The 27792-nt window shown below is 43.6% G+C and overlaps 1 protein-coding gene across 1 annotated transcript in view; it reads right to left on the reverse strand.

Moving 5' to 3' along the window:
- The window catches only part of SECISBP2 (SECIS binding protein 2), a 279114-nt gene that overhangs the window by 40091 nt on the left and 211231 nt on the right, over positions 1-27792 (reverse strand). The window contains exons 9-11 of the mRNA XM_069227552.1: positions 18842-18989; positions 14105-14325; positions 7607-7761 (exon numbers count right to left, since the gene is read on the reverse strand). Coding sequence (XP_069083653.1) covers positions 7607-7761; positions 14105-14325; positions 18842-18989 — 524 coding nt within the window. The remainder of the gene's footprint in view (positions 1-7606; positions 7762-14104; positions 14326-18841; positions 18990-27792) is intronic.

Here is a 27792-nt window from a genome sequence, read left to right on the forward strand (position 1 = left end):
TACATCTGTGAACTGAAGCGCTTGAATTGCCGTGCCTAGAGTGCTTTACATCTGTGAAATGAAGCGCTTGAATTGCCGTGCCAAGAGTGCTTTACATCTGTGAAATGAAGCGCTTGAATTGCCGTGCCTAGAGGGCTTTACATCTGTGAACTGAAGCGCTTGAATTGCCGTGCCAAGAGTGCTTTACACCTGTGGACCGAAGCACTTGAATTGTTGTGCCAAGAGCGCTTTACACCTGTGAACTGAAGCGCTTGAATTGCCGTGCCTAGAGTGCTTTACATCTGTGAAATGAAGCGCTTGAATTGCCGTGCCAAGAGTGCTTTACATCTGTGAAATGAAGCGCTTGAATTGCCGTGCCAAGAGTGCTTTACATCTGTGAAATGAAGCGCTTGAATTGCCGTGCCTAGAGGGCTTTACATCTGTGAACTGAAGCGCTTGAATTGCCGTGCCAAGAGTGCTTTACACCTGTGGACCGAAGCACTTGAATTGTTGTGCCAAGAGCGCTTTACACCTGTGAACTGAAGCGCTTGAATTGCCGTGCCAAGAGTGCTTTACATCTGTGAAATGAAGCGCTTGAATTGCCGTGCCAAGAGTGCTTTACATCTGTGAACTGAAGCACTTGAATTGCCGTGCCAAGAGCGCTTTAAATCTGTGAACTGAAACGTCTTTGATCGTCGCGCCAAGGCCGCTGTACTCTGGAAACTAAAAACGCTTTGCTCTTTGTGCTAAGGGGGCGCTTTCCTTCTGGAAGAAACAACTTCCTCCAAAATTGGATTCATCAAGGCCTTACCGCTACGAGTACGACCTACTTGTTTTTTAATTCACCATGGAAACCAGGATACTTCGATTGGATGTCACTCTGCCATGCAGGAACTCTACTCTTCTTCAGAGAAACCCCCACGAGGTCTGACTGCATCGAAGTCTTCAAAATAGTGAGGAACGTGCTTGGGTGTGGCTGGGCTTTATAGGCCTGCAACAACCCAAGGTGGCTGCTGCCTCTAAAAACATGGGAATTGTAGTCCCTTCTTGGAATAGCACTGATAAGTGCATCTTGTCCACCAATGTCCTGAACCTGCAACTCTATGAGCTTTGCCACAGGGCAGACGACGCTGATGCCCACCTTTGGAACAAGAGGGGGTGATAAGTGGTGCGCATAAAGCGACGCAGAGCCCGCACCGGAGTTTCGGAATAAGGATCCATACACAGGCTCATACCCACGACATAGGCCCCGTCACTGGGCCTAGGGGACTCTTCACTCGAGGGTTCTCCTGTGCTCTACTCCTCAATTCCCCAGTTCCATGGCTCCACACATCATAATATCGTGGAATGTTAACAGGCTCCTCGATAAAATCAGAAGGTCGATACTCGCAACGTCTACGTCCTTCTATTCTATTCCTTTAAGAAATGCACCTAATGGGGACTAACAGCCCATTCCTTACCCGATACAGCTTCAACAGGGTTCATCATGCGGCTTCGCACGTGGAGCCAGGGGCGTCGCGATCCATCGCAGCTACAAGATGGTGACAAACAAACGTGGTCAGACCCCCACAGGTTTATCACCCTAACAGGCACGATAGAGGGAGAGCCCATCAACCTTCCTAGTATACACGCCCCCCTACGGCGTTGGAAGCATTCCTCACTACACTAACAGACATAATCGCCCAGAAGCCCATAGGCCCCACCATCATAGGGGGTGACATAAATGCCGTTCTTGACTTAGACCTAGATATCACAGCCCCCTCGCAATCCAGACATAGTCGGTCCGCTCTTCTCAATAAATGGCTACGTAATCTGGGTCAATGCGACGCTTGGTGCACTTGGCATCCTCGCTCCCAGCAATATACTCATACTTCAGCGGCCCATCACACACAAGCATGCATAGACATGCTCATTATGCTGCCCACTGACCTCCATTTGCTCACCCAAGTGCAGATACTTGCCCGGGGCATCTGTGATCATGCACCAATGCTCCTAACCACTGGTTCCCTAGATGCCACCCAGAGACCAATATGGCACCTCAACTCCTGGGTTCTACAGGACACAGCCTACTCTGCCGCTCTCAGTCTTTAAACTAAACACTACAGTCGAGAGAATGTGGGCAGCGTCCAGCCCAATGTAATGCTATGGGCAGTGGGTAAGGCAGCTATCCAGGGCAAAGCTAAGGCTCTCCTGTGCTGGATAGAAAAAGAGAAGCAGGTACACATGACAGAGCTTGAGGGCCAAGCGCTGCTGCTGGAACAAGAGCTGAACCAGGGTGGTGGAGTGGACCGAGGGTGGGCTGTAGAGCTTCTGAGGGAGGAACTTAGGACCTGCTACCTCGAGGAGGCAAAGCGGTTTTGGCTTGCTTCCCAGGCGCGCACATACGGATGGGTGGATAAAAATAGAAAACGATTGTATCAACTGGCCCGTGGACCGTTGGAGGGACGTTTGCCTATATCACGTGAGGAGATCGGCGAGGCTACCTTGGCGCCGAAACCGTGTAAGACTCCTTGTCCTGATGGCTACCCTGTCGAGTATTACTCTAAATGTAGAGATATATTGCTACCCTACCTTCACAACCTCTACAGTGACGCACTGCATAGGGGCTACGTGCCCGAGGAACTAGACGAGGCCACAGCTGTAGTCCTCCCAAAATCCCACCCCCCTCCCAGGTCATGCACTGCGTACCAGCACATCTCCCTAATAAATGGCAAAATAAAAATATTTGCTACTATCTTAGCTAATCGCCTCAAGACGGTAATACACCTTTTGGTTCACCCCGATCAATGTGGCTTTATACCCACTTGGGGGACTCAACACTGCCTAAGGAGACTGCATGTTGCTTTGCACCGACGGAGCATTGATTCCCTACTGGCATTACTATTAATAGACTTTGAGAACGCGTTTGATTCTGTAGACTCAGGATATCTTGACTCTGTCCTTGAGAAAATGGGTCTGGGAGGCACGTTCCTTCATACAATTTCTTTATCAGAAGCCAACTGACAGGGTTCTCGTTAATGGAGTATTATCAGAGTCCTTCCCTGTGGGGAAAGGGACCCGGCAAAGTTGCCCACTGTCCCCTCTCCTCTTTGCCCTTGCCATAGAAACCCTAGTGCATCTGATTCATCAAGACGCCTTCCTCATGGGATGGAGGTGGACTGGGGGTGTGGAGAACCGCATTGCCCTTTATGCAGACGATGTACTTTTATATTTATCGCATTCAGCGGTGAGCTGTACCAGATGTCTTTACCTACTCCGGGTTTTTGAGGAGGCCTCAGGTCTTCGAGTGAACCACCAGAAATCCCTCCTGTTCCCACTTACAACCTCCCGAGACACCAAAGATTGGCAATCCCACATTCCGATACGACGCCTTAGCTTCACGTACCTGGGTATCAAAGTCGCTCTAGAGCAGCCCATGAGGTGGTCACTGAATATCACCCCCATTGTCAAAAGAGTGAAAGCTGACCTCAGTCGATGGCAAGTGTTGCCTCTGAATATAATGGGGTGAATAGTCCTATACAAAATGCTTGTTTTACAGCGTTTTCTGTACATCCTCCAAAATCTCCCCAATCAGCTCCCTCGCCAGTGGTTCCAGGAGATGGATGCGGTTGCCCGTGCATTTATTTGGCACAGTGGCAGGTGCCGCATCTCTTGGGACATATGTCAGCAGGATCCATACGAAGGCGGTTTAGGCATGACAAATCTATATCTGTATTACTTGGCCATGCAAATGCTGATTATTAACTAATGGCTTAACAGGGGTGGGATGACCTGCCTACCGCCTAGATCTTTCTATTATTGGGTTCTCCGGAATCATGGATAAGCTGTATGGGAAACCCATCCCTAGGACAATTTCTGAGATCACGAGCCAAGTCTTTAAGGGATGGTGTTCTGCACAGAAACACAGAGGATGGTGGAACCGAATCACCCAATGCACACCGTTATGGCAAGGGACATTGCTTCAGGAGGTGGTGAACGTCGAGGGATTCTCCAAATGGGATAAAAGTGACATTATAGTGGTTGGTGACATCTGGGACCGCAATCATATAAGGTCCTTTCAGGAACTTCAACAAAGCTATGCTCTGGCTAAGACACAATTTCACAAATGTTTGCAGTTGCGGCACGCACTGGCGGTCCACATTCCTGGGACACCTCCGTCCCTGAATTCAGTCCTATGGATGCTAAAATAATGATGGGGGCCCTGGGTGCTGGGGGGATGTCAAGAATCTATTGATCCCTGGTGTTGAATGATTCTGTCGCTTCTCAATCTCTGCGCGCTCGCTTGGAGTCATGGATTGGGCCGATGGATGATAAGGATTGGAGGGATGCCTTAATGGCACCACGTACCCTCACCATATCTTACCTACACCATGTATATCTAACACCTACCAGGCTCCACCAAGCAGGGCTGTGAGCCAACTCTGAATGCAATAGGTGCGCCCATTCATCCGCCAACTTCTTTCACATAGCTTGGTCTTGCCCTGTCATCGTATGCTACTAGTCGCAAATCCTGGGGGAGCTCTCAGGAGTGCTGGGGATAGTCCTTGAACCCTTCCTGTTGATTCTTTTGGGGGTGATGGAGGGAGCCAAAGGCACACGGGCACAACAAACATTCCTGGGCATAGCGCTGCTCCTAGGCAAAAGAGACACTGCTACACACTGGGCGTGGAGCACTCCCCCTCCCTGACACAGTGGAGGCGAGGACTGGACTGGTGCACCACAATGGAACAATCAGATTACCTGGCATGGGACTGCCCGAAGAAATTCTAAAAAAAATTGGTCTCAATGGCTGGGAACTGTATAAGGTATAAGTTATGAAAAGTAAACAATGTTGTACTGTTTCTATCATGTGTAATGATGACTAAATGGGACCATAATGGGCTTCGGCCCCTCACAAGTGAACAATAATGTATGGAAATACGTGTATGTGCTGAACTTTTGCATAATCCAAATTGCTTGACATGTTTAATGTGCTTGTACCACTTGACTTTCATCTAAAAGTAATAAAGTTGGTTATTAAAAAAAACCATTTGCTATGAAATCCTAAATAGAGTAATATTTCTGTGTTTCTTGGAGGGGCTGCCATCAAATCCTCCTCAGATGTCAGAATATGTGTTGCAGTTGCTTCTTCTTTCTTCTCAACCCCTACCATTGGGGTCTCTTTAGCCATTAGTACCATAGTGAGATAGAGCAAAGATGGAGAGACACTGAACAGGAGGCCACTGACTGACATGATGATGAATGCAGACCACACCGAATGAGAAGTGGACAGCATTTGCTTTTACAGGTTTTTGTTTGTGACCGAGTTTACACTATGTCTTGTTGTATAAATATTGCTTCTCTCCTGTTCCTGGACTATATATAGTATTCTCTCGTTGCTGTACTGGACTGCCATAGCTGAGGCTATCTTGCTCATGAGAGGAATGTGTATAGTATTCTATGGCTGTTTAATTGTGCTGACAAGATTTGGGCATCTGTCAATTCTGGGTGGATTCTACATAATATTGTATGGGTTTCAACTGTGCTGACTGGCTTGGAATTCACTTCATCCTGGGCCGACTCCTCATACAGTTTTCTTACTGTATTATTTCTATTCATTTTCACGTACAATACCTTTTTACACCACTTCTCCACGTCCTTCGCAGACTAAAAACATAACATAACAAGTAGTTGTATAGTAGTTTCAATTAGGAAAGTCAAAAACAGTAAACTCTACCCACCCCTCCAAAGCCCAACCATATGTTGAAGGGGAGGGGGTCATCTTTACCATCCCAGATTTTTGTTAACCTCTCTTGTCATTGTTATCCCCATTGCTAAGGTAACAAATTTGTTTCTGGTATCTGCCCGCCAAACCTCCTCTATTGGTTGCTCCTTATTCCCTACTCTACTATTAGTCAAACAACTGAAAAGCTTTTGGTCCTGGGTGCGATGGAGAAGCATAACTATTCCAGCATGAAGAAGAAGGGGAGGCCAGTCTATGAAGAATTTGCGTTCTTAGTGATTAACGCTGCTTGTTCTTTTTTTTAATTGCCAACACAAACCAGAGCCTGGTAAACCACTGTGGGATTTGTGGTGCCTTGCCCCTTTTTATAGAAAAGTTGGGTACCCCTTGCATTATCCAACCGGTGGGAGAGTAATTGGGGTGGGTCATTCACTCAAAACTGCCAGGTTGTAGAGCTAGAATGGTAACTTCTGGGTCCAAAGACAGCAGATGTCCCAATGCTCCCCTGGTATTGCTAAGGACTTCTTGCTAGAAAATCTCTTGAATGACCATTTTATTTACGAAGGTACCCTTGTTTTACACCATCACAGGTCTGATGTTGTGCAACTGATGCAGTGTTGATGTGTCACACCTAGTTTTATGGTGGGCCAAGTAGCTGAACTTCTGTTGCTCCGGGATTTCCCATAAACCTCTCCCTGAGACAAATTTAGCAGCTCCAGGGCTTGGGGTGGTTGAGCATCTGTAATTCTGTGAACATTTGCAATATAATAAATAACAGCCCTCATATTACCAGGGCTTGAGGTGTCACAAAACCAGTGGTCTGGCATGCGGCCAGGCCAGAGCCAGAGGAGACTATGAACCTTGGAATATGAAAGGAAGACTTATCCATGCAGTGAACTGGGTGAAACACATAGTCCTAGATAATGATAAACTGGAAGGGTGTCAAAGATGCTACATTTGTTTCTAGACGAAAGGCAGGTCAACATGTAATCGCTTCAGTATAAAGTGACTCAATACCAGATTGCTTCTTAACTTTTAGTTTTTATTTTCTGAAGTGGAATCACAGGAGTCAATACTCATCACAGCCTCCTAAACCTACACACAATTGTTTGAAATAGTTGGACTCTGAAACAGAAAGTTGTAAGAACTATTTTGCACAATAAGAAGCAATACTTATTTCACTCAGTCATAATTTATCCCCCTACGATAAAGGCAAACACAGTATTCACATGTTCAACCCCCTCTTTGTGAGGTGCCAAGAGGTGTAGACGGGTGGGCCAGTGGAGAAGCTGGGTGCAGCAGGCGAGGAAGGGACCAAAGAGGGAAGCATGAGAAAGAATTTACAGGGCTCCCAGAGGTAGAGAAGGGCTTGCCAGCAAAGAAATAAGAGGCACCAGGAGAGGACAGGGAAGCATGACAGGCGGTCCAGTGTAGGAGCAGCAGGAATGGATTAAAACAGTATGCCACCAGTGGGAAGGAACTGATGCCAAGCCTTGTCTTCAGACTGCAAGCCTTGCCCCCCCTTCAGACAGCCTTTGATCCTTCTGGTGTGGTGGGCATTATTGTGTATACCCGTGCATCCTTACATTCAAATACAGTGATCATTTAATATGAAAGGAAACTCCTCAAGAGCTAATCAGAGTGAAACAAGCACTCTTTCCAGTGGCAAAACACAAGTTCTGTCCAGTCAGATGGTGTACTCAAGGAAACCAACATGTGGGCAGAGAGAAAGCTGCTCTCAGTGGTACTTCTTAAAGCATTTTTCCATTGATCACATATGGTCTTGTGTAAGTTGCGCTGTCAACCCAGATCCAAAAACATCATTGCATGAAATGTTTAAATTGTGACAAAATAACAAAACACATTTTTTCTAAAAAAGCACAGATAGTCTGTGAATATTCTCACCTGTGCACCATCATAACTGAAGATTCCCACTACACTGACAGGTACTGCTTTGTTGAGGCAGCGCCCCAGTGCTTTTCGACTGAGAGCAAATACAAAGGGAATATTTTGTTCACAAGCACAGGCAATAATAGTTTGTAAGGTCTCATCCAAACCACCTGCAGAAAAGAAGCAGAAAAAACTAAGATGTATAGAAAACGTAAACAGAGGTTCTTTATTTAGATCTAATAACAGAACAATATTCCCAGAAAAACCACAAAAATACTTTTCTACTAATGCAGCTATTACAAGTTAAACAACTATTTACAAATGCAATAGGTTTCATCTTGTCGAGCCCTCTCCCTAAAACCCTGGCAATAGCAAATATGTTGATCTTGGGTTTTGAATAGGTTAGCTAAGCGCTTCTCTATACCTACCGAAACTTTAAAGTATTCAAAATAATTGACTTTTGTGCCCTAGCAACATAATACCATAGCAACCCACAATATGCCAGGGATTATAACCATTGTGCCAGGGCCAGCATGTTGCGAGAGATTATTACCATAAAACCAGAAGCAGCATCTTTATAGGAACTACCACCACTGTACCAAGGATAGCATATTGCTGGGGTATTGCTGCTGAGGGGAGTGTGGGTACAACCAATATGCCATAGCCAGGATGCTGCCAGAGATTACATGTGCTTGGGGCTGCATGTGCCAGGCATTCCCACCAGTGTGCCAGGACCAGCATGTTGCGAGGGATTGCCACCATTGTGCCGTAATCAGTATATCACCAGGGATTAACCAGTTTGTCAAGAGGTGCATGTTACTAGCAACTAACACCGGTGTGTCAGAGCAAGGATATATAGCCAAGGATTACTACAATTGAGTAAGGGTCTCCATTTTACCAGAAATCATCAGTAACTGGCCTTTTCAATCATGTTGCCAGGGAATACCACCATTGAGCCAGGGCCAGCAGATTCCAGATATAACCATAATTTTCCTTGCAATTATCTAACTTGTGAGAGCAGGGGACAAAACACCTGCTCTTCACTTGCACATACAGACACTCATACATGCACTCACACAAACTCAGAGACATGTACCCATGCACACATACGGCATGGGGAACAGAACAGAAGTGCTTGGGGGCTGCGGGAGTGAGTGCGAGTGCACAGCAGGGCCTTGGTCCTAACTGGAGGGTGGGGCAAAGTGCCTGACATGGGAGCCGGGGTCTGGGTTCCAAACTAGAAGGGCCTTTAGAAGCCAATAGGTTTCTGGGGAGATCGGGGGACAGGCATTATGGTAGAGTGATTTGCTTCCCTCTGCCACTGTATTTCCATGGGAAGGGTGAGGCAGTGCAGGCACTGCTTTGAAGAGACTCTAAGCTATGCAAGCGGAATGATGCACTTTTCAGCTTGTATTGCGTGGGATGTACGGTATACCTCGTGATGGCCAAAATCCCAATACCTCCATGCAATTAAACAAAATGGTGATCTAGAAATGCCTTACAAGCATTTGTTTCAAGACTCCCTAATTAACTTATTTTAAAGGCACACAAACAAATAAAACTCGAACAATGCTATACTTTCAGAACTTCTGAGCTTAGCTGGATTAGACTGAGTGAATGAATTACTTGCAAAGTGCAACACACGCTACAAAGTTTCTTGATGCCGAATCTGTAATCACTAACCATGCTGGGTAAGACAAGAAAACATAAATTTACAGAAACAGAACATCATAAAGGCTTCCCATCAAGCAAGATGATATCTAATGGAGCTCACCTTCAGGCACAACGTGTTTCATAATTGGGGGAGCAAAGTTGAAATAGCATACCCCTTACATTTGACTTGCCTAAACTAACAATTCAATCCCAGTTGCAGTAAACATTTTGGAGCATATCAATCAGTTTGTCCTTAAAGATTTTGGACCAACATCACAAAAGGGTTTATGTGCATAACTAAGGACATTAAACTAAATTTGCTGTGGCAAAGGGAGCCAGTGAAGTGCCTTACAAGCTTCTAAAAGCAAACTGACATATTGAAAACTCCTATGAGATAGGACATTGAGCATGCAAGGAGAGAGTGGAAGAACATATTGGTGTAGTCCAGTCTAGAAACAATATCTGCATTCACCACTAAGGCATAAAATAATAGGGAAGAAACAAATAGTGTTTTATCAGATGAGACTACTATGATGATACTGAGTTTGCCTGCACATTCAAATTAAGACCTTCATACAGCAGAAACCAGCAAAAAGTTTTAGCTTTTGGCCAAAAACAGGATGTTCAAAGGTTCCCACAACCCAGGACCTGGACTTAGTCTTGTATGCATTTAATTTGCCATTTTTATTCATCTAAGTTTGAGTGGCTGAGTGGCAGTCAAGAAGGGTATCACGATTCTGAAGACCTGGGATACCGAACCCAAATATAAACTGTTACTCATCCGCACAAGACCACCTTGACTCACACAGGCAGGGATCATTTTTGCCAGAGGGCAGAGCTAGACATTAACAAGCACTGTTAAAAGCCAACGGATCTCGCCTATACAAGTTATGGGCTTTGCCAATGTCTATTGGCCATGTTGTAAAACAATGTGGCTGCTATGCAGCGTTGCTAAAAGTTAGACAAGGGAGAGTGGGAGGAAGGGTAAGAAGCAACATGGACAAAGGAGTAGTGGGAGGTGGAGAAGCAACATGGATAAGATGGTATGGTAAGGGAGAAGCAAAACAGATAAGTGGGTGTGGGAGGGGGAAGAAGTTACAGACAACAGGGATGAGTGGGAATGGGAGGGAATGAAGCAACAAAGAAAATGGAGGTGAAAGGGTAAGAGGCAACATGTACAGCACTACAATACCTGTAATGTAATACACTGACCTAACCCTATGCTCAGCTTGTAGAGTGTGTCCACAAGACACTGCAGTACTTACAAACGCCACTAACTTACCTTGGACTACCAACAGTCCATGAAGAGCAAGGGAATAACACAACTGGGGTGCTACATGAAGCACCTCCCCACCCCCCCCAACTGGGGATCATATAAGATTTAACTCAATGCCAAGATAGCAGATGGAATTGACTTCTGCCTGATAAGTAGGTAATTAATTCAAAGGCTATCCCTTGTATCTCAACAGTCGGCGAAATAGAGTAAAATCATTTACCATATCAAATGTAGTTAAAAGATCTAACAGTAAAAGACAATTGGAACATGGGTCGTCTTGAGCCATTCTCAACACCCAATAGGGTATCCAGGAGCTTGCAGGTCCCGGAGGCTTATTTGACGAGCAGGGTCTTGAGGGCTCTTCGGAATTCCAGATACAAGGTGATGGTCTGGGGGTGTGTGGGGAGGCTGTTCCAGGTTTCTGCTGCAACGTGAGAGAGGGAGCATCCTCCACTTCTGCTTCAGTAGGTTCAGGGAGTATGGGTAAGTGAAAGGGGGAAGGAGAGTAGACTTCTTGACAGTTGGTGGAAGTTCAGACGGTGGTTAATGTACGCAGGTCCTTGGTTGTATCTAAGTTTGTCTATTGCTCTAATGAATGCTGTTTCTGTGTCTGTTCCTGGCCTAAAGCTCACGTAGATTGGATCTAGCAATTTTTCGGGATGCCATATGGTTGCCTTGATTTACCTATTTAAAAGTACTGTATGCCCAGGCCAAGCTTCTGGAAGGCCATCAATCACAGTGTAGATGGGTAAGGAAGTCATGGTATGGCTACTGTTCCAGGAACTACCTTGTATGAGAGTTCAAACAATCTCTATTGTTCTCATCTGAGTAGATGCTAATCTGTATTTACCTTTTGTGGAGCTAGCTTTCATTTGTACGTAGGTATACACATGCTGTGTCAGTTTGTAACTAATGGCTGGAATTAAGCAATGATGTGGATGCTGGATTAGGTTATCTGAGTTATGATGTATTGTGCTAGGATTGTGTGAAGTACAGTGGTTGTGAGAAAGCTCCGAGGCATAGTGATATAAGCGTACAATGATGATGTAGCCAGATTTATTATAGGTGTCTCATTTGGAGCCGTAAATGTAGGAGTAGTGAAGTATATTGTGATGTGTATGGTGGCATGACTCTCAGTAGAGTGCTTCTCACCCTGCCGATACATAATGTACAAGTTTAGGGACACAAGCTATATTAACTATGTCCTACACATTTCGTCTACTCTTCCCTAGATAGATACTTATGTTACCAAACCACTGGGCCACAATTCCATATCTGGGTACCAACCAGATTATCAGGTCAAATTAGGAATTACAGAAGATGCTGCAGTACAGCATCCCAGTTTTGGAATTAGGTGCGTATCACAAATTTCTGTGGTACTCCTTAATTCTAGGGGGCTTAGCAGAGTCTCACTTAGTACATCAACGTTCTCTTGCAGTATGGATTTACTAGAGAATGCATAATCTGTAATTTCACTAAAGGGGAATACCAATCCAACTACTTAAAATAAAGGGTTTAGGACTAGGTGTACTATGCATTTTTAAAGTTGCAAACAGTCCAAGTCGCTGTTTATAACAACAGAAAATCAGTACGAGATGTATCAATGTTTTGAGATCAACAGTTAGTCGCAAAACATTGAAAAATGACAGCCTACTGAGATGAGGTGGTAAGGGATTAAAGGAGAAGGGGTCGATATGGCATCCCTCCCCCTTTGTGAATGTGCAAAAAAAAAAATGTTTTTTCGGGGAGTTCTATCAACTATCAAAGCAAAGCCAGTAGGTATTGCCTTTGCAAATGTTTTGTAGCCAAGCTGCACAGCATCCCCGATGGCTAAACATAAAAAAGCATTTGATGTGGTCACCTGCGTCATTTTTTTAAAAAGTTGGTGGGGGATCAGAAGCCACACAGAGGACGACAGGGGATGTGAAGCAACATGGGGTGCAGAAGCAACGCAACCTGACAGTGGGTGAGGAGTACGGAAGCAACATGGGGAAGGGTATGAAGGCGAAACAACACGAGTTGGGGAAAGTAAGACAGACAGCACTGGAGGGGTAAGCAATGGGGAGAAACACAACAGGGAGGATGGCGGGGAGAAGCACAACAGGGAGGATGGCAGGGAAAAGCACATTGTTGACTGAGTGCATCACGGAGTTCAGGGGGAGAGAAGTACATAAAAGAGAGAAATTGGAAACAGAGGTTCGATAAAAGACTGCCTAACAAAAGAAAAAAAACAGTACTGGAAAAGCAAGATTTGGAAGAAGACTGGCCAACAAATCAAGAGATGGTAAAGAGGCAATGCTCCATGGGAGAGGCAAACATAAGATTGACAAGCTGAGACACACATAAGGAGGAGGCAAATGCGAGTGCCAGTAAAGCCAACCCACGACAAACAATGAACAGGCTCCAAGCCCCTCTTTGCTCTTGGTAAGCCACAATACATCCCGGAACAGACAGGTTGCGTAAACAAGTGTCTACTTTATTAGAATGTGAGTTTAGACATGGTGGGCTGCTGCCACTAGCAGGCCACCATCACTGTGATGCCCGCCAATAATAGTGAATCGCAATTTGCCCCAACCTCATTAAATATTCATAAATGTTCCTGCTGGAGAGAGATCATTTGTTTAGTGGCAGTTCTGACTCATCAAAACGTAGCACAGAGGGTTAATATTCCTGTTGCACAGAACGTGCACCATGCAGATCACAGAACTGTATTTTATGTTGATAGCTCAGTGGGTTACTGCTTTTGTCACAGAGATCCTTCCGTTATTGCAGTTCATGAATTACAATCCTAATATAGCACAGTGACCTATGAAAGAGATGCATTCAACTTCATGGTGTACGCAAGTTATGTTTTTTCACTCAGTCTTTCATTATTCTAATGTTGCTAAAAAGGGTTTGTTTGGGGAGAAATAGATTTTTATTAATAAACCCAACCACAGCCACTGTGTCACATTTTAAATCCTGCGTTTATACTTCATCAGACCAAACACTCTTAAAATATACTGCCTACTAGTATGGATATGTGATTCCTACACCTTGTAGTCCTCACTGTCATGTGTAACATCTGCAACACTTATGATTCTTTGTCTCAGTATAATGTGTGTGAGAAGGAGGTCATTGGGCTTAGGGGGGGGGGCAAAAAAGATTGTCACACCGGGCGCCCCCAATGCTAAAGCTGGGCCTACCTATAATAAAGTTCTTGCAGAAACAGCAATTCATGTTAAACGTGGGTTGGGACAGAGTCTCCTGACATGAACAAATTCAACTTCTCTCACTCTCCTAGCATCAATGGCACCAAGAGTCAAATCTGTGGATGTACAGCCTCTTCAAACACTGAAGATTACACTGCCTGTCTCCGTGCAGGGTGTTCTAATCTCATTAGATGGAAGTCTGCCACTCTCAACCTCTTGAGAAATCCACTGGAATTTTACAAAACAAACTGACATGACCTGGACACTCTATAAACATTTAACAATCAACAGTATTTTATATCCAAATAAACTACCATGGGTTTCACAGTACAGACCTGTTCTGACATAGCTCTCTGTAAATTAATATGTGAATGTTCCAACAAACGTTCTTACCTTTTGACTGAATCTTTTCACAATTTGGAGAAATGATCACACATTTCAGCTTTTTGAGCTTCAGATGCTTCAGAACTTCTCGCAAGCCCATGACAAGGCGGCGTTTTACCTTGGCCTTTACTGGATCCTTCTGAAACAAGCGGTCTTGGAAGCGAACCAGTTCCTTCAAAAGATCAGTCACACAACTATCAACTTCTTTGCTGAGAACCTGATTGCAATACCTGAAAGGAATGAATTGGCAGTACTGATAATGGATAATTAAGCATGGAACAACATGTCCTCACACACACAAATGCTGCTGTAAGACGAGTACTTACTGAAAATAGTGTTAAGAATAAAGTTTTCATCACAGACCTAGCTCACAGGAAAAATGTAGTCACACAAATGCTATTAAAAGCCTCACAGATGATGCCTGAAGAACTTTTCATAATTCTTTATGTTCAAAGAAATTACATGTTTTCTGCCGTGAGACTGTGCTCTAGTCCTTGCAACTACAACTATCTCTACATACTGGAGAACGCCAGAGGTCTAACCGAAAAAGCTATGTAGAAAATAAACAACTCCCTGACTGTGGCATTGGGAAACATTTATTGAAACAAAGAGGGAGCCCACATACTGCAGTACCATCTCCAGACCAACCCTCCACCAACTGCTGCCAGGGGCACTAGCAGAAAACATCCCAGACACCAAAGTATAACATGGAGCACAGAATCCAACTGAAGGTTAACCAAGACATGAGGTAAGCATTAAAGATGCAAACTAAAACAATACCTCTTTACAAACAGAACTTATGCAACCTTATAGTACCAGCTAGTAATGTATATATCCTCTTCATTCTTTCTCTAAGGGTTGGCCCGTGAAAATTAAATTGAATATGTGGGAGAGAGCTGTTTGGAATTTTTTCACTAATTCAAAGCATGTTCCTTGATCAACTGTGAATCGATACATACACACAATAAAAATATGTAGAATAAGGGGCGGATTTTGGGTTTGGCTGATGGGTTGCTCCTTCACCCATGTGACAGATATTTTGCTCCAATACAAGTCTATTATATTACTTGCCCCATCTAATGAGGTGGATGAGATATCTGTCACATTTGTGATGGCGTAACCTGTCCGCCAAATTCTAAATCAGGCCCCAAATATGGTATTACAAAAGAAAATGGAAACTGGCCAAATCACAGTTGGTCTGCCCTGAGATCCAGAGAGGAAACCAAATTAATACCAAAACCCTTTCATCATTTCATTTCAGGCTGGACTAAGGTTATTGAGGTTTGGACTACACTTGCCAGCTAATGCACTTTTAGACCACCAAAAACCTATATTTTTTAATTGTTGCACGCACCCCCCTTCAAAAGTGGTTTAAAAAAAACCCCACAAGATTCGAATTTCCATACTGGTCAACATCTCTTCAAATCTATCCATTGAGTCCCCCAATCACCTCCATAGTAAAGACAAGAAGGAGTACCTCCATATAAAATGAAGCATATGGCCTGGACCACCAACAGTATGTAACTGGCTGCCCCCAGCAATGATGTCATCAACATGTTCTGTACAACAATTGATTTTGCCTGCATGGCATCATCTCATACTTCCGATTGCTGGTTTCACCAAAGAATGTTTGCAAAAAACCCACATACTTTCTTTGGCTGGAGAAGCAATGTATGTGAAAGTAAACAGGAATTTCACACAAAATGTGGAGACTATCACCGAGTTCAGCGTAGTGCTCACTCTTCATAACAAGAGAGTCCTGCTCAGAAACTCTGCGTTCCTTTTCTTGACATACTGTTTAGTAGAAGGCAGACATAGTAAAACTTTCATTATTTGTTCTAACACACACATAGCACAACAGAATCATGGGTTTACCTGGTGCCTTCGAAATGAAGGGACTGATTTAGTCTGGAAGAAATTCTTAAGAGAGTAGCATCCTCAGGTGATATGTGGTTTTTAATGTGTGTTTAGACTTTCCTTCCTCCAGAAACTGTAGGATTTTAAGTTCAATCTAAACTTTAAAGACCCCCATAAATTCACAAATATAGTTTATTTTGATTGGAGAGAGTGATGTGTCAATTGTGAGATTGCTAGCTTATTTGTTGCTCATTCCACATAAGTGTTCATGTAATACCATTAGGTGACAGCCTAATGTGGACACATTTGGAGACCTAGTATCTAAGATAAAGAAAGGCAGGGTGAGGCTTTTGCAGGTCATTCTATTGAAAGATGTCCTTTCAGCGTGGCAGACATTGTTACACCGAAATGGCTCCGGCATGCACTGCGGAAGTTGAGGGGGCAGTTCAGTCAAGCAACACTTGCATGGTGTGTGCAATAGTTGTCACTTGTGTGACTTCTACAGACAGAACCCCAACACCAGGGTTCATTTGCATGAATCCTATAGTAAATTAATCCCATGAGCAGGGAGTGTTTTTCTTTCCTGTGCGAACATGTTGGGGTCATTTAAAAGGTTTTCTGTCCAAGACTGGCATTATTTCAATGGTGGTCCCGAAAGGAGAGCAGTTGGCAGTTACATCCTTTATATGAGCCGGTAAGCGCCATCATATAGTGTTTAATTCAGCACAAAAGTTCCCCTTTGATGGCAGTCTTGGTATGTCTGACATCTACGCTTACTATTTAGTGGCACATTTGGTGCCCATAAATGAATGGTTTGGCATGGGCTGGGATGACCGTGCTTATCACTTAACGCTCCATCTCCTGGGCTTTGATGGGCTTCTTCATCTGCTGTACAGAGGCGGAATGGTCCTAACTATACCATCCTACACTTGCATGGCAGTGCTGTGTTGGAGGCAAGTGCTGTGCCTTATCTTCTGGGATTGCAGCCTCACGGAACTGACTCCTCTTTGGCGGGGGACCTGGCTTCAACAAGTGTCCAACATCGAAGACTTAGCCCAGTGGGATCGAATTGGAATTATGTACTTGGGCGACATCCACTGTGGGGAGGGGGATTTTGATGTCCTTCAGGAATTGAGAAATCATTACGACCTGTCTCATACACCATTCTTATGCTTCCTTCCTTTACAACATGCCAAGAGGGCCCATCTACCCTCAAATGCCCAGCTCCCTGAATTTAGCCTGCTTGAAGCTAAATCCTCATGGGGCGCTTGGGTAAAGGAGTGGTCTACATGCTTTAACGCTCCTTGATTATCAATGTTCCAGGTGGCTTCCCTTCTCTGAGTAGGAGGAGAGAGGGCTGGGTCGACGAGCTGGATGATGATGATGAGTGGAGGGAGGCATGCCTGGGCCCTAGAGAACTGGCGAGGTCTTCACGCCTGCTCCAGATCAAATATCTACACGTGACTCACCTGTCCCCACACCGTATACAACGGATGTCTCTGCCAGCACCAACCGCATGTGCACGCTGCTACTGCGCTCTCTCTGCTGCAGACTTTTACCATATGGCGTGGGACTGCTAAGCATTGCGCTCCTTCTGGGATGGTGTGGGTCGTGAGTTATCAGCAGTTCTGGGCCGCCGGATTGACCTGGGCCCCAGGACGGTACTGCTGAGTCTCATGGAGGTTCTTGGGGGGACCACACTGAGAGAGTCTTTACAGGGGTGGATTGTATGGTCGCTAAAGGAGACATTGCCCAGCTGTGGAAACATCCTTCACCCCACCGAAACAAGTATGGCGCAAATGATTTAATTGGTGTGCTCACCAAGAGAAACTGATCAGTGCGGCACTTGGTTGTCCCCAGAAACATAATAACATAATAGGCAAGTGCTGGGCTTATCACAGGATATGGTCATGATGGGATTGTTGTCTGAGATAATTGTCATATATTACTGTAATCCAAAGATGTTTTGCTATTGAGGACTGTATCGCACTGGATAATACCTGCTCTACAAACTTGGTTATCAAAACAAAAATGAACAAAAACTCCATAAAAAGTGTTCTTTAATCCTGCATATTAACACAGTTTATGTTTTTGGTATGTATTAATATTTCCTGCCAAGAAAAGCACTATTCTATGGAAATATACGTTGGCTGATTGAGATTGTGCTGTGGTTTAACAAAGCACTTTTCAGTAATGACAGCCACAGTAATCAGGGAACTCATGACAAATGAGAACACTAAAACTCCATTAAGCTAGTGGTTTTGTAAAGCACTGCATTGCAAAGAACTAGACTTGCAGATACTGTATGTTTTGTAGTGAAATATTAATGACAGCCTTCCACATGAATAAGAAAAGATTAAAATGTTAAGCTCTTGCCTGCTGCTTGGTAAGTACAATGAAAGGGACCTAAAATGTCTATGTGATTTTTTCAGAATTGTGGAAGGCAGACCAAAGTCAATATGTATTGATTCCCTTAAATGCACAAAATCAGTAATTACAGAGACATATTACTTAGTATCGTTTGGGAGATGTGTTTTTTTACGTTGTGTTGTTTCTTTTATAGGGAAGAACAATGTGTAGTTGTCGTGGTTCTTACATATTTGAGAACAAACCATACAATATTTAATAGTGACAGCTAAAGTGCTACTTACATGCAAGTGATGCAATAAGATTTTTTAAACTATATTTTCTAATTAGAAATAAAAACAAAAGACCAACAGAAAAAATGCACACTCTGGGTGCTAGTAATTATCCAAAAAAAAGCACATTTTCATCTACCTTTCAAATAAAAATTACTGAGAGTTGAATGCACACAAGACAGAACATACAAAACGGGCCTTAGCATTTGTGTGTAAAATGTTATAGCACAAAATGGGTTTACGTACTTACTCTCTAAATCTCCTGCTGTGAATTTTAGGAAGACTGGGGTTCGCTGATGCGGATGGAGTGTTCAGTGCAGCTCCATCATGTATCACTTCTGAGCAGCTCTGAACGACATTATCGGGGTAGTCATTGGCTTCTTCCTCCAGTTCTGGTTCTAAACACAGGGAAAACGGCACAAAAGCAATATAAGGGCACAACATTTATAATTTTGGCCCCACTGAACTTTTTCTTTAACTGTCCCAAAATGCCACTAAAACTCCAGTTCATATGTTAAGCACATTTGCACCCTAGATAGCTAAGCACTAAACAAAACATAGTGGGTAAGGTACTGGTATTGAATATCTCCAGTAAATTCAGGCAGATGTGGCGGTGGGCTGCTCTGATGAGCGTCAATGAGGCAACAACCTACAGAGGAACATATCTGTTATCATCCCATTTTGCCTTACCAGTTTGGTTCTTATTCTTCTTTGGATGAATCTGCTGTTAACTCCAATACTGCTAAAAATATCATTTCTACCTTGGCTTTTCACAATTATGCAAGGAGAGTGTATCAACACTGGTAGCAAGAATGAGGTGAGGGGCACGTGGTCTATAGATCCAAATGAGAACTAAGGGAGCTCCATTAGGAGCAGCATTTCTTTAAATAGCTTTGGGGCTGTCGACTGGTTATATTGTCTGACAACACAGGGCAGTCTATAGTAAATGCATTACACAGTACAGACGATAAATCACTGTCTTACTGTTGAAGATTGTAGTAAAAAAAAAAAATCACTGAAAAACAAGAATAACAAAGCCACTTCAAGAACATGAAAAATAGGAAATGCATTTAGTGGGGAAAAAAGTGACATCTTAGGTGCTGACTCTTTTAACTATCCTGTGCTGAGCCTTTTTGTCTTACTTGGGGCAGTTCACACATATGCCTAGTAACTTTTGTTTTTACAAAATATGTTTCGGCCAAATATGCATCCTTTCCAGCTCCCACATTTGGGGATTCTAAAATGTACCACTGGCTTGTAGTTTGCCCTGGAGGTAACTGAGAAATTTGTCAAAAGGTAGCAACAACTGGCATTTAAAAAAAAAATGGGAAAAAAGTGTGCAGGAAAGTGTGTTTTTTTTCTATAAATTGCATCAACAAAAGGTTTGCTGTACTAAAATCTCCCTCTTACCATCATTTTGGAACAGGCAGAATTGTTAATAAATAAAATCAGTTACCTGCAACTGTAGTTCTCCAGCTAGATGCACATGCTTGAATCATTCCCCATCGTCTAAGTGGAAGTCCCACGGTACCAGAGTAAAGCAGTATGTATCATTATCATAGATTATAATAGCAATGAAAAATCACTTTAATAGCCTACTTATGTCCTTTAAAAAAAGAAACAAACTGCAGCCAATCAGGTGATAGCACCCTCTAGAACACTCCCAAAAGAGAAGGAGTCCCTCAGATTTCCAAAGTACAAACGGGAAATAAATCCCAGGTTATAAGGTGGATCGCATGTGAATCTATGAAAGTACCAATAGTGGAGAACTACAGTTACAGGAAAATAACTGATTTTATTCTCCAGTATTGCATCATTCATAGATTCACATGCTTGAAATTTACTGTATTTGTATATTTTATATTATAAGCACAAATAGCGGATGGTGGGTAGAAATATATACATAACCTATTCCTATGCAATTTAAAATAAACATATATGCATATAGACATGTATCCATTATATATATATATATATATATATATATATATATATATATATATATATATATATATATATATATATATATATGGAAAATGTCACTTACCCAGTGTACATCTGTTCGTGGCATTAGTCGCTGCAGATTCACATGCTGTGCACATCCCGCCATCTGGTGTTGGGCTCGGAGTGTTACAAGTTGTTTTTCTTCGAAGAAGTCTTTTTTCGAGTCACGAGACCGAGGGACTCCTCCTATTTCGACTCCATTGCCCATGGGCGTCGACTCCATCTTAGATTGTTTTCCCCGCAGAGGGTGAGGTTGGAGTTGTGTATGCTAGTAATAGTGCCCATGCAATGGAGTGAATACGTATGTACATAATGAAGTTTAAAGTAATATATTTACAAATTTACAAATGTTGAAGATCAACTTCTAAACGGCTACAGGCTCCCGGGGAGGCGGGTGGGCGCATGTGAATCTGCAGCGACTAATGCCACGAACAGATGTACACTGGGTAAGTGACATTTTCCGTTCGATGGCATGGGTAGCTGCAGATACACATGCTGTGCATAGACTAGTAAGCAGTTATCTCCCCAAAAGTGGTGGTTCAGCCTGAAGGAGTTTAAGTTGTTTGAAATAGTGTTCGTAGTACAGCTTGACCTACTGTGGCTTGTTGTGCCGTTAACACATCTACACAGTAGTGTTTGGTAAATGTATGAGGCGTAGACCATGTTGCTGCCTTACATATTTCGTTCATTGGAATATTTCCTAGAAAGGCCATGGTAGCACCTTTTTTCCTGGTTGAGTGTGCCTTTGGTGTAATAGGCAGCTCTCTCTTTGCTTTAAGATAGCAGGTTTGAATACACTTAACTATCCATCTAGCAATGCCTTGTTTAGAAATTGGATTCCCTGTATGAGGTTTTTGGAAAGCAATAAATAGTTGTTTTGTTTTTCGAATTAGTTTTGTTCTGTCAATGTAGTACATTAGTGCTCTTTTGATGTCTAATGTATGCAGTGCTCTTTCAGCTACAGAATCTGGCTGTGGGAAGAACACTGGTAATTCTACCGTTTGATTTAAGTGGAACGGTGAGATCACTTTTGGTAAAAATTTAGGATTTGTCCGTAGAACTACTTTATGCTTGCGTATTTGAATAAATGGTTCTTGTATGGTAAATGCTTGAATTTCACTAACTCTTCTTAGAGATGTGATGGCAATCAAAAATGCAACTTTCCATGTTAAATATTGCATTTCACAAGAGTGCATGGGCTCAAAAGGTGGACCCATGAGTCGTGTTAAGACAATGTTGAGGTTCCATGAAGGAACTGGTGGTGTTCGTGGTGGTATAATTGTTTTTAGGCCTTCCATAAATGCTTTTATGACTGGTATCCTAAATAATGAAGTTGAGTGCGTAATTTGCAGGTAGGCTGAAATTGCGGTCAGATGTATCTTTATTGAAGAGAAAGCTAGCTTTGACTTTTGCAGTTGTAGTAAGTATCCTACTAGATCTTTGGCAGATGCGTGTAAGGGTTGAATTTGATTATTATGGCAGTAATAAACAAATCTTTTCCACTTATTTGCATAGCAGTGTCTAGTGGTAGGTTTCCTAGCTTGTCTTATGACCTCCATACATTCTTGTGTGAGGTCTAAGTGTCCGAATTCTAGGATTTCAGGAGCCAAATTGCTAGATTCAGCGATGCTGGATTTGGATGTCTGATCTGTTGTTTGTGTTGTGTTAACAGATCTGGTCTGTTTGGTAGTTTGACATGAGGTAGTACTGAGAGGTCTAGTAGTGTTGTGTACCAAGGTTGTCTTGCCCATGTCGGTGCTGTTAGTATGAGTTTGAGTTTGTTTTGACTCAATTTGTTTACTAGATATGGAAGGAGTGGGAGAGGGGGAAAAGCGTAAGCAAATATCCCTGACCAGCTCATCCATAACGCATTGCCCTGAGACTGATCTTGTGGGTACCTGGATGCGAAGTTTTGGCATTATGAGTTTTCTTTTGTTGCAAATAGATCTATTTGTGGTGTTCCCCACATTTGGAAGTAAGTGTTTACTATTTGGGGGTGAATCTCCCATTCGTGGATCTGTTGGTGATCCCGAGAGAGATTGTCTGCTAACTAGTTCCTAATTCCTGGAATAAATTGTGCTATTAGGCGAATGTGGTTGTGAATCGCCCAATGCCATATTTTTTGTGTTAGGAGACACAACTGTGTTGAGTGTGTGCCTCCTTGTTTGTTTAGGTAATACATTGTTGTCATATTGTCTGTTTTGACAAGAATGTGTTTGTGGCTTATTATGGGTTGAAATGCTTTGAGCGCTAGAAATACCGCTAACAGTTCTAAGTGATTTATGTGAAACTGTTTTTGCTGTATGTCCCATTGTCCTTGGATGCTGTGTTGATTGAGGTGTGCTCCCCACCCTATCATGGAAGCATCTGTTGTTATTACGTATTGTGGCACTGGGTCTTGGAAAGGCCGCCCTTGGTTTAAATTTATACTGTTCCACCATTGAAGCGAGATGTATGTTTGGCGGTCTATTAACACCAGATCTAGAAGCTGACCCTGTGCTTGTGACCATTGTGATGCTAGGCACTGTTGTAAGGGCCGCATGTGCAACCTTGCGTTTGGGACAATGGCTATGCATGAAGACATCATGCCTAGTAGTTTCATCACCAGTTTGACTTGTATCTTTTGATTTGGATACATGGTTTGTATCACATTGTGAAATGTGTGAACTCTTTGTGGACTTGGAGTGGCAATCCCTTTTGCTGTGTTGATTGTTGCTCCTAAGTATTGCTGTGTTTGACACAGCAGAAGGTGTGACTTTGTGTAGTTGATTGAGAAACCTAGTTTGTGGAGGATTTCTATGACATATTTTGTGTGTTGTGAACACCGTCGTAGCGTGTTGGTTTTGATTAACCAGTCGTCTAGGTACGGGAACACATGTATTTGCTGCCTTCTGATATGTGCAGCTACTACTGCTAGGCATTTTGTAAAAACTCTTGGTGCAGTTGTTATTCCGAATGGCAACACTTTGAATTGGTAATGTATCCCTTGGAATACAAACCTTAGGTACTTTCTGTGTGAAGGATGTATTGGTATATGGAAATATGCATCCTTTAGGTCTAGTGTTGTCATGTAGTCTTGTTGTTTGAGCAGTGGGATTACGTCTTGTAATGTAACCATGTGAAAGTGATCTGATTTGATGTAGGTATTTAATGTTCTGAGATCTAGTATAGGTCTCAGACTCTTGTCTTTTTTGAGTATCAGAAAGTACAGGGAGTAAACTCCTGTGTTTATTTGTTGTTTTGGTACTAACTCTATTGCTTCTTTTTGTAGCAATGCCTGAACTTCTAGTCCAAGAAGATCTATATGTTGTTTTGACATATTGTGTGTTTTCGGTGGGATGTTTGGAGGGAATTTGAGAAATTCTATGCAATAACCATGCTGGATAATTGCTAAGACCCAAGTGTCTGTTGTTATTTCCTCCCAATGTTTGTAAAACTTGGTTAGTCTCCCCCCCACAGGTGTTATGTGTTGGGGATTTGTGACCTTGAAGTCACTGCTTGTTTGGAGGAGTTTTGGGACTTTGGAACTTTCCTCTATTCCTTTGAAATTGTCCCCCTCTATATTGTCCCCGAAAACCTCCCCGCTGATACTGGCTCTGGTAAGTGGGCTTTGTTTGTGAGGTTGTGGCTTCTGTGGTTTGCCCTCGAAACCCCCCTCGAAATTGTGCCTTTCGAAATGTGCCTCTGCTCTGTGGGGAGTAGAGTGCGCCCATGGCTTTGGCCGTGTCAGTGTCTTTCTTAAGTTTTTCGATCGCAGTGTCCACCTCCGGCCCAAACAACTGCTGTCCGTTGAATGGCATATTCAGCACAGCTTGCTGTATTTCTGGTTTAAATCCTGATGTACGCAGCCATGCATGTCTCCTTATTGTTACTGCTGTGTTGACAGTTCTAGCAGCTGTGTCTGCAGCATCCATTGCTGACCGTATCTGATTATTGGAGATACCCTGTCCTTCTTCTACTACTTGCTGCGCTCTTTTTTGGAACTCCTTGGGTAAATGTTCAATAAGGTGTTGCATCTCATCCCAATGGGCCCTATCATATCTGGCTAGCAAAGCTTGCGAATTTGCAATACGCCACTGGTTTGCTGCCTGTGCCGCCACCCTTTTGCCTGCAGCATCGAATTTTCGACTTTCTTTATCTGGAGGTGGTGCATCTCCTGAAGTATGAGAGTTGGCTCTTTTGCGCACTGCTCCCACTACAACAGAGTCTGGTGTTAGCTGTTGTGTAATGTACACTAGGTCTGTTGGTGGCGGTTTATATTTTTTATCTACTCTTGGAGTAATGGCTCTCCCTTTAACAGGCTCCTCAAACACTTGTTTGGAGTGTTTTAGCATTCCGGGTAGCATAGGAAGACTCCGATATTGGCTGTGTGTGGACGACAGTGTATTAAAAAGAAAGTCGTCTTCAATGGGCTCAGAATGAAGGCTGACATTATGAAATGCCGCTGCTCTTGACACCACCTGTGCGTAGCCTGTACTATCCTCTGGTGGCGATGGTTTAGCTGGATAGCATTCTGGACTATTATCTGACACTGGTGCGTCATAAAGGTCCCATGCGTCAGGGTCATCTTGACTCATTCCTGTATGAGTTGGGGATTGCATCATTGGTGGAGTGGCTACCGGTGATGGTTGCTGAGAGTGATGTGGGGATGGTGGCGGTGTTACTTGTTTAGCCACCTTTGCGTGTGGCTGTTTGTCTTTGTCTTGGAAGACAAGCTTGCGTTTCATTTTGACAGGAGGAAGAGTGCTGATCTTTCCTGTATCTTTTTGAATAAAGAGCCGTCTTTGTGTGTGATCTGGCTCTATTGCTTGTAATTCCTGTCCAAATCTATGTGTCTTCATTTGTGTGGACAGTCCTTGTTCCTCAGTGTAGGAACTTGTCTTCGGTTCCGAGGCCGGATATTTCGGTACCGAAACCTTTTCGGCTGCTTTTTTCGGCTCCGACGAAACCTTTTTTATTTTCGGCGTCGTGCTCTCTCGGTGCCGACCCGTTTCGGTGCCGCTGTCTCGGTGCCGAATCTTCTCTGAGCCACTATCTCGGGCCCGAGAATGCTGTGTGTCGGTATCTCGACCGGAGTCGGATGACTTTGACACCAGCTCACCCTTTTTCGGTGCCGATGAACGGTCACCTACTTTTTGGGTTAAGCCATGGCCTGTTGGCGGTGGCGTCCCCTGGGCTTTAGCGCTTTTCTCGTGAGTTCTTTGTTTCGACGTCTTATTCACGGTTTTCGGCGTTTCCTCGGGAGCGATCTCCTTAGAGTCCGACTCCTGGGTGGAAAATGTTTCTTCCTCCTCCTCGAAACGCTCTTGTCCTGTCGGCGCCAACGCCATTTGCAGTCTTCTTGCTCTTCGGTCCCTGAGTGTTTTCCTGGACCGAAACGCTCGACAGGCCTCACAAGTATCCTCCTTGTGTTCGGGTGACAAACACAAGTTACAGACCAGATGTTGATCTGTATATGAATACTTGTTATGGCATTTTGGACAGAAGCGGAATGGGGTCCGTTCCATCAGCCTTGAAGAGACACGTGGCTGGGCCGACCAGGCCCTGACGGGCATGGAAGAAAAACCCCGAAGGGCCACCGGAGCTCTACTTAATTCGGTGTCGATCTGTTGTAAATAACCCGATACCGAACGCAAACAATACCGACGATTTTTCAGAGATTCTAACTGACTTTCCGACCCGAAACACGGAGCGAAAAGGAACACGTCCGAACCCGATGGCGGAAAAAAACCAATCTAAGATGGAGTTGACGCCCATGCGCAATGGAGTCGAAATAGGAGGAGTCCCTCGGTCTCTTGACTCGAAAAAAGACTTCTTCGAAGAAAAACAACTTGTAACACTCCGAGCCCAACACCAGAAGGCGGGATGTGCACAGCATGTGTATCTGCAGCTACACATGCCATCGAACACACATATATATATATATATATATATATATATACACACACACACACACACACACACACACACACACATTCTATTAAACTTTGCATAAATACAGAATCAAACACATATAAGCTAGGGAGGCTCAAATTATAGAAATAAGTGGCGTATTACAGCCTGTCCAACCGTTGCATCACTGTATTGTGTCAGTTCCAGGCAATAATGCTGCACAAATGTATGCACACTCTTCCAGGTCACAGTACAACATTTTCTCCGGAGGCCTTCCTACATATAAAGCAGTTGAGGCAAACACTGCCCTTGTTGAACGTGCCCTGGTTGTTGTTGTGAGTGGTTTGCCCGCCTTCGAGTGGCAAAATGGGATCGCGGTTGAGAACCATTGAGCGATGGTTGCTTTTGTGATTGCAGCACCCATACAGGTGTGCGCATATGAGGCCAACAGCTGGTCAGTGTTTCTTAGCTGTTTAGTGCGAAGTAGGTGGAACTTTAGACATCTTTTAATATCTAACATATGGAGAGACCTTTTGGTTGGGGAAGTCAGATTCGAGAAGAAAATCCGTAATAATATAGGCTCATTCAGGTGAAAGTCAGAAGGGTCCTTAGGAATTAATTCTGGATTGGTTCTGGAAATGACAGATTCGTCCATGAAGGGCAAGACCGATTCTTGAGTTGTGAAAGCCTGCATCTCCCTCACCCTTCTGGTCGAAGTGAGTGCTAGCAACAATGTGACCTTCCCTGTGAGAAATCTGAGGTCTGCTCTGTGTATGGGTTTGAATGGTCTCTTTATGTCTTCATGAGTAGAGAAAGAACTACGTTCAAATGCCGGTCCAGGGGTAGGGGTGGAGGTGCCCTTATCGGAGGAACAACTCTTAACAACACATTCATGAACTGTTTGATGATTCTGTTCAAGCATAAAGAGAGTGAAGGCGTCTATATCTAGATATTGCCACGAGATAAACCTTGATAGAGACATGTACCAACACAGACTGAAGTAGCGAGAGGAGACAGGGTAATATCTGCTCAGGTGATGCATGTAGAGGAATGTTTTATTTCTGGCACCATAAGCCGAAAAGTTTCCATTTGGGCTTATACGTTTTTATTGTGGCTTTTGCCCTAGCCATGGAGAGAATGTTCCTGCAGTCCTGAGGGATTTTCAGATCTCTGAATTAATGGAACTTAGGAGCCATGCAATAAGTGTAGAAAAGTCGGGTCTGGATGAAGGACCTGGTCTTGATTCATCGTCAAATGTTTGGAATGTTTGTAGGTGAATATGGTTGGATTACTATAGTAGGACAT

The sequence above is a fragment of the Pleurodeles waltl genome, chromosome 1_1 (assembly GCF_031143425.1).
Source record: "Pleurodeles waltl isolate 20211129_DDA chromosome 1_1, aPleWal1.hap1.20221129, whole genome shotgun sequence".
Classification (NCBI taxonomy): domain Eukaryota; kingdom Metazoa; phylum Chordata; class Amphibia; order Caudata; family Salamandridae; genus Pleurodeles; species Pleurodeles waltl.